The sequence below is a fragment of the Chlorocebus sabaeus genome, chromosome 18, assembly GCF_047675955.1.
Source record: "Chlorocebus sabaeus isolate Y175 chromosome 18, mChlSab1.0.hap1, whole genome shotgun sequence".
NCBI lineage: Eukaryota > Metazoa > Chordata > Mammalia > Primates > Cercopithecidae > Chlorocebus > Chlorocebus sabaeus.
In genome coordinates, this window is record NC_132921.1 from 62,353,096 (window position 1) to 62,361,054 (window position 7,959).

Below are 7,959 nucleotides of genomic sequence, written 5' to 3' on the forward strand. Positions count from 1 at the left end.
TTTTAAATTAGTATCAAAAGGAGAGGCCAGGCTTGGTGGCTCATGCTTATAGTTCCAGCACTTTGGAAGGCTGGGGCAGGAAGATCCCTTGAGCCCAGGAGTTTCAGACCAGCCTGGGCAACATGGTGAGATTTTATCTCTACAAAAAAAAAAAAAAGATTTTTTTAATTTAGCAGGGTGTGGTGGCATGCCCTGTAGTCTCAGCTACTATGGAGGCTGAGGTGGGAGGATCACTTGATCCTGGAAGGTGGAGGCTGCAGTAAGCCGAGTGGCACCAGTGCACTCCTGTCAAAAGAGAGAGAGAAACAGAGGCTCTAAATAAACCTATAAAACTATGAAACTGGGGTCTTATGGATGCTAGCAAATATCTTGGAAAGAACTGCCAGCGCCAGTCAATTACGGAAGACCACGGCGGCTACAGGCTGTTTTCCAGCTCAGGCGTCAACTCATGGAAACTGGGTAATACCGAAGAAACTGCGGATTCTCGCGTGAACAGGATCTCGCAGATGTGGGGGCGTAGGAAGAGTCTCCTCAGGCCCGCTCCAACCCCCAACGGACTTAGGGGTTGGCGGTGAACTACGGGTGGCCCCGCGCCCCGCCAGCTGGGGGCGCCCGAGCGCGAGCGGGGGGTGGCGCCGTTGGGATCACAGCCGAGGCGGGAGAATGGCTTCCAGCTTCAAGAAGCCTAGCGCCGCCCCCACCAGCCAAAAGAGAAAGGTGGCGCCTAAGCCCGAGCTCACTGAAGATCAGAAGCAAGAAGTTCGGGAAGCGTTTGACCTCTTTGACGCGGACGGAAGCGGGACCATCGACGTGAAGGAGCTGAAGGTGGCCATGAGAGCTCTGGGCTTCGAACCCAGGAAGGAAGAGATGAAGAAGATGATCTCCGAGGTGGACAAGGAAGGCACGGGGAAGATCAGCTTCAATGACTTCCTGGCCGTGATGACTCAGAAAATGTCCGAGAAGGACACCAAAGAAGAAATCCTGAAGGCCTTCAGGCTCTTTGATGACGATGAGACCGGGAAGATCTCGTTCAAAAACCTGAAGCGCGTGGCCAACGAGCTGGGGGAAAACCTCACGGATGAGGAGCTGCAGGAGATGATCGACGAAGCTGATCGGGACGGGGACGGCGAAGTGAATGAGGAGGAGTTCCTTCGGATCATGAAGAAGACCAACCTTTACTGAAGTCGGTTCAGAAGCTAAAGTGACTCTCTGGGTTCCCCGCTTCCATTTTGTGAAACCTTAGAGGACGGCGGCTGCCTGTCCCTTCTTCACCCCCTCACCCCCATAATTTGTCTAGATCTATTTCCATATCTGTAGTTCAATTATAGAATTTGAAAGATGCTTGTAATGTGAGTTTTGGTTTTTAATTCTCAAGAGCCAACCTGGAGCACATAAGGTTAAACAAAGGGCCCTGAAGTTTGAGTGCGCCCTCCATTTGCCCTGTGCTGAACTTGCAGAGACATCCGTTGAGCTGGAGGCAGGACAACTTCTGGGACACACAAAAATGTGATTGCCTTTGTCACTTCTTTGGTGGTCTTAAATTATCTTGCTTCATATATCATTCCTTAAATTCCAGTCATTGTTCCAGCATAATGAGATGGAATCTGCCAGTAGATTTGCCTAGCCTGTCCACTTAGCTGAATACCAGTTTAAAGGAAAACAGAGTGGCCACTTACAAACTTACTAAGCTCAGGACAGATAATCTTATAAAGAATAGGCTTGCTTGGGTGGTAGTACGTTGTGCAATTTAGACTATTCACTGGCTTCATACGTGCAAATGATTCTTCGTTTGTGTGTAAATTGTCCACTGATTCTTCGTTTGTGTGTAAATTGTCCACCGTGCATTTATCTAGGGCTAGTATGTATACCTGGGCTACAGAATAAAAATAAAATCTAATACTGGCCCAAGCAAAGTATAATTTGCTTAAGAGGTTATGCTAACAAATGATTTTGAGTAAATATCTACAAATGTAGGATCTTAGTTTAGGAAATTGTAGGGAATACCTTACTATAACATTTTAAGCTACTTACAGTCCTTGGAAATATCAACAAATATCTTAGTTATCAGACTATTATAACCTTAGTCATCTTATTACTGCTTGATTATAAGACACTTTCTCCCCGCCAATCCTTAGAACATCTTGGTTCTTGGTACTTGACTTTTAGCCCCTCTGACATATAGTTGATGTTAGAGTGTCTGCCATTTAAGTAGTGCTCTATTTTACAAATCCCAGTAAACTGTTCCACTGTGGCTTGTTTATGTGTTAATACTGCTTGTTTTCTGTTATAAATTCTTTCTTGCTTTGGAGTAAGATATCTATCGTTTTGAATATCTACAAATCTGAAGTTAAAGAAAATTTTTAAAATGTAATTGTGGGAAAATAAATAGATCTGCTGAGATGGAGGCTTTGACTAGTGTTTTAATAATAGGCAACAAAACAAAAAGGCAGGATATTTTGGTCACAACTAAACCTAAATTAAATCCTCATACAAAGCCCCATTAAAATAAATGCTCAAATTCTGGGAACATTTCACTTGCTTTGCCAGCAATTTTACCCTTCAGAGGGTGTGGATCTAATCAGGGGAACAAACTACCCTGGACTTACTTCTCATTAACAGGGACTAATTTGTCAAAGCGGCAGTACTAGCTGAAGTGATGGGTATGGAAGCATTCACTGTGAGGATTTTGCTGAGGTGCCTGGCACAGGGCAGGGGAACTCACCCAGGCTGCAAGATGCTAATGGTTCAGGTTCAAGGTCTTAGTGTGGACTCAGGGGCAGTCAGGATGGGAACAGGTGCAACTTGGGCCAACATCAGTATGAAGGGCCTGATCTGAGGGCGGGGGGAGGAGGGGGTATTCTGGGAAGCATGAGTTCCTGGTATACTATTGACCAGAGTCTTGGCCCAAGGATCAACGTATGAATTAAAGTAGAAATACCAGAAACAAAGAAAGTTGGCAGAAACTAGGAGAAGCAGAGTCTCAGCCAACTGGACTGGGCTCAGTCTTGGCTACTGGCCCAGCAGATGATAGAAGAGAAAACCAGGAACCCAGGCTGAAGCCCAGCGGTCGGGCTGGCCACACACCTCAGGCCTTACAGGGGTGACCTGAGGGCATGGTCCATTCCAAACAAGGAAAGGGGGCTCCAGAATATTTCTGAATCCCACTCACTGCCAGGGAAGAACCTCTCAATTCACTGAATAGTGCATTCTCCTGCCTCTCAATAGGCTCATACTCTAGAGAATATGGGGACAAGGGGAGGAGGGTCTACTGGAACAAGCCTAAACCGGCATTTAAATTTTAAGATAAGTTAATCATACATTGGCTGGGCCAGCCATGTCTCTTAGTCTTTACAAAAGTAGAACACAAAAAAATTCAATGGAAATCTGCAGACGACTATTTGCAGATGAGGAAACACGGCTATAAAGATTGGGAAGAACTGGCCAGGTGCAGTGGCTCACGCCTGTAATCCCAGCACTGTGGGAGGCCAAGGCAGGTGGATCACTTGAGATCAGGAGTTGGAGACCAGCCCGGGCAACATCGTAAAACCCTGTCTCTACTCAAATTACAAAAATTAGCAGGGCATGGTGGTGCCTTCCTGTAATCCCAGCTACGTGGGAGGCTGAGGCAGGACAATGGCTTGAACCTGGTGATCGGAAGTTGCAGTGAGCCAAAATCATGCCACTGTACTCCAGCCTGGTTGACAGAGCAAGACTCTTTCAAAAAAAAAAAAAGAGAGATAGAGATTGGCTGGTCCCAAGGCATTCCAAATTGGGACGAGGAATTTAGGCCTTTAAAACTTCTCATTGACTGTCAGTCACTGGGCATGAGCAGTCCCCAGGAAGGGGGGATGACCTCGAGCAAGGTGGACATCTTCAGTCAAGGGCAATCACTGGTTAGTTCCACTATTTGTTTTTGTTTTTGTTTTTTTGTTTTTTGTTTTTTTGAGACAGAGTCTCACTCTGTTACCCAGGCTGGAGTGTAGTGGCATGATCTCGAATCACTGCAACCTCCGCCTCCCAGGTTCAAGCAATTCTCCTGCCTCAGCCTCCCGAGTAGCTGGGACTACAGGCACCTGCCACCATGCCCAGCTAATTTTTGTATTTTTAGTAGAGACGAGGTTTTACCACGTTGGCCAGAATGGTCTCAAATCTTCTTAATTTTTGAAGGATAATTTCACGGGAAGAATTCTCGGTTAGTGTATTTTTCTTTTCTTTTATTTATTTATTTATTTATTTATTTTATTTTATTTTTTTTTGAGACGGGAGTCTCGCTCTGCCGCCCAGGCTGGAGTGCAGTGGCCGGATCTCAGCTCACTGCAAGCTCCGCCTCCCGGGTTTACGCCATTCTCCTGCCTCAGCCTCCCGAGTAGCTGGGACTACAGGCGCCCACCGCCTCGCCGGGCTAGGTTTTTGTATTTTTTAGTAAAGACGGGGTTTCACTGTGTTAGCCAGGATGGTCTTGATCTCCTGACCTGGTGATCCGCCCATCTTGGCCTCCCAAAGTGCTGGGATTACAGGCTTGAGCCACCGCGCCCGGCCCGTATTTTTCTTTTAATACTTTAAATATTTCACTCCACTTTCTTCTTGCTTATGTGGTTTCTGAAGAGAATGACGTAATTCTTATTCTTGTTTCTGCGCAGGTAAGGTGGTTTCATACCTCTGGCTTCTTTCAAGAATTTCTCTTTGTCTTTGATTTCCTACAGTTTGAATATGATATAATTATGTGTAGATTTGGGGCTATTTATCCTGTCTGATGTAGTCTGAGCTTCCTAGGTCTGTGGTATGGTGTCTTGTCATTGATTTGGGAAAATTCTGAGTCATTATTACTTCAAATATTTCTTCTGTTCCTTTGTGTTTTTTTAACTTGCACCAACTTTTTAATTGATACATGATATGTTACGTACTTTTGGGGTACATGTAATACTTCATTACCTGCACAGAATGTGTAACGATCAAGTCAAGGTGTTTGGGCTATTACCTTGAGTATGTGTCGTTTGTATGTGTTGGGAGCTTTTCAAGTCCTCTGTTATAATAATTTTGAATTATACAATGCCTTGTTGTTAACTAGTCACCCTGTTCTGCTCTCAAACACTAGGATTTATTCCTTCTATCTAACTGGGTGTTTGTACCCATTAACCAACCTCTCTTCATCCCCTCTACCCACACACCTTTCCCAGCCTTGGGTATCTATCATTCTACTCTCTACCTCCATGAGATCAGCATTTTTAACTCCCACACATGAGTGAGAGCATGTGGTATTCGTTTTGCTCTGTCTGGATTATTTCATTTAAGATAATGACCTTTTGTTCCATCCAGGTCACTGCAAATAACAAGATTTCATTGTTTTTTCTTTTTTTGGCCAAATAGTGTTCCACTCTTTATATAGACCACATTTTCTTTATCCATGTGTGCATTGATGAATGCTGAGGTTGATCCATATCTTGGCTATTGTGAATAGTGCTGCAATAAACATGGGGGTGCAGGTATCCCTTTAATATACCAATTTCTTTTCCTTTGGATAAATACCCAGCAGTAGGATTGCTGGATCATGTGGTAGATGTATTTTTAGTTTTTTAAGAAACCTCCATACTCTTCCATCATGGTTGTGTTAATTTACATTCCCATCAACAGTATATGAGTTCCCTTTTTTTCTGCATCCTCACCAGCATCTATTATTTTTGTCTTTTTAACAATGGCCTTTCTAACAGGGGTGAGATGATATCTCATTGTGGTTTTGATTTGTATTTCCCTGATGATTAGTGATGTCAAGCATTTTTCCATATGCCCATTGGCCATTTGTATGTCTTCTTTTGATGAAGTCTGCTTGTGTCCTTTGCCCTGTCTGTGCTCCTTTCTTTTTTCCTTCTCCCTCTGGTATTCCCCTCACACATATGTCAGACCTTTTGTAATTGTCCCACAAGTCTTGCATTTTCTGTTCTTTTTCATTCCTTCTTCTCTTTGTGTTTCAGTTTTGGAAGTTTCTATTGATATTCAAGCTCACTGATTCTTCCTCTGACTCTGTTTAGTCTATTAATAAGCCCTTCAAAGGCTTTCTCCCTCCCCTCCCCTCCCCTCCCCTCCCCCCTTTTCTCTTTCTTTCTTTCTTTCTTTCTTTCTTTCTTTCTTTCTTTCTTTCTTTCTTTCTTTCTTTCTTTCTTCTTTCTTCTTCTTCTCTCTCTCTCTCTCTCTCTCTCTGTCTGACTCTCTCTCTCTCTCTCTTTCTTTCGAAACCAGTTCTCACTATGCTGCTCAGGCTAGCCTAGAACCCCTGGACTCAAGTGATCCTCTCAGCTCAGCCTTCCAAGTAGGTGGCACAAATGCACCATTCTATCATACCCAGCAATTCTTCATTTCTGTTACAGTGGTTTTTATTTCTAGCATTTTCTTTTGATTCTTTCCTAGAGTTTCCATCTCTCTGCTTACATACACATTTGTTCTCTCATATGGTCCACTTTTTCCATTAGAGCCTTCAGCATATTAATTATAGTTATTTTCAATTCTAACCTGATAATTCCAAAATCTTGGTCATATCTGAGTCTGTTTCTACGCTTGGTTCGTCTCCTCAGACTCTGTTTTTTCCTTTTAGGATGTCCCTTATCTTTTTTTGTTGAAAACCAGACATGATGTATCAGATAAAAGTAATTGAGGTAAACAGGCCTTTAATATGAGGTTTTATGTTTATCTGGCTTGGAGTTAGGCTGTGTTTACTGTTTAACATAGCTTTGGTGTCAGAGGCTAAAATTTCCTCTGGTGCCCTTGTTTTTGTCTCTCCTGTTACGTTTGGGTTTCTGTAGAGTCTCCGTGAATATGGTGTGAGGCTTGAGGTTCTTTACCTGTAACCCCTCTTATTATACAGGAGCCCTGCTGATGTGGTGGTAAGGTGGGAGGATGGGAGTAAGTATTCAGCAGTCCTGTGATCAGGTCTCAGTCTTTTAATAAGCTTGAGTATTCCCCTTTCCCTTTCCTCATGTTAGAGTGGCCTGCAGTTGGAGGTATCCATTATCCCAGGTTGGTAGGCTTTGGTAAAACCCGTCTATCAAGCTGTGGTAAAATAGTTTCCCTGCGGTCTGGCTTTGTTAAGGAGAACAGAGAGCTCTGGGGGTATTTCAAAATTGCTACTTTTCCTCTCTCCCTGTTGGAAGCACAAGGGAATTTCTCTTGATCTTCACCCTGAGAGTCTGGTGGGGTTCCTGCAGGTAAAACTCAGGCAAGTATAAGGGCCTGCACACAAAACATCTGCTGGAGTTTGTTCCATAGCCTCAGTTCTCTAATGAATCTAAGAAGAGTTGTTGATTTTCAATTTGTCCAACTTAATTCTTGTTTTGAAGACAGAAGTGATGACTTCCAAGCTGTTTATATGTTGAACCCAAACCTGTATTATTTTCAATTAGCAATTGCATATAGCAACTGTACACTGCATTTATAGAAATATAATTGATGTTTGCCTGTGTATCTTTTTTCCTATTATGTTACTGAATTCACTTCTTAGTTCTAGGGGTTTTTAAAATACATCCCTTAGAATATTCTATATACATAATCATGTCACGTGCACATAAGGACAGTTTTGTTTCTTTTTCTAGTCTGTATTTCTTATTCCCTTTTCTTGCCTTATTGCACTGGCTACAACTTCCAGCACTGTATTAAAATAAGAGTGGTAAAAGTGAACATTCTTTGTTGCTGATCTTGGGGGGAAAGTATTCAGTCTTTCACTGCTGAGCATAATGTTAGCTGTAGGTGTTTTAAATCTTTATCCAGTTGAGGAAGTTACCCTTTATTTCAATTTTTCTGAGAGTTTATATCATAAAGTTTGTCAAATTTTTTTGCATGGATGGATATGACTGTGTGATTTTCTTCTTTAGTTACTGTAGTGGGTTACATTGATTGATTTCTATTATTGAACCAGCCTGCATTCCTGGAATAAACCCTGTTTGGTCATGATGTGTAATTCTTTTTTTTATA

General features: G+C 42.9%; 1 protein-coding gene across 1 annotated transcript; it reads left to right on the top strand.

Moving 5' to 3' along the window:
- Positions 1–637: 637 nt before the first annotated feature.
- CETN1 (centrin 1) lies at positions 638–2,400 on the top strand. Its single transcript, XM_007974494.3, has one exon. It carries the CDS (start codon positions 664–666, stop codon positions 1,180–1,182), a length of 519 nt encoding a protein of 172 aa, XP_007972685.2. The 5' UTR covers positions 638–663; the 3' UTR covers positions 1,183–2,400.
- The last annotated feature ends 5,559 nt before the right edge of the window (positions 2,401–7,959 follow it).

Coding starts and splice junctions, on each gene's coding strand:
- CETN1 (XM_007974494.3), top strand. CDS start 664: ATGGCTTCCAGCTTCAAGAAGCCTAGCGCCGCCCCCACCAGCCAAAAG.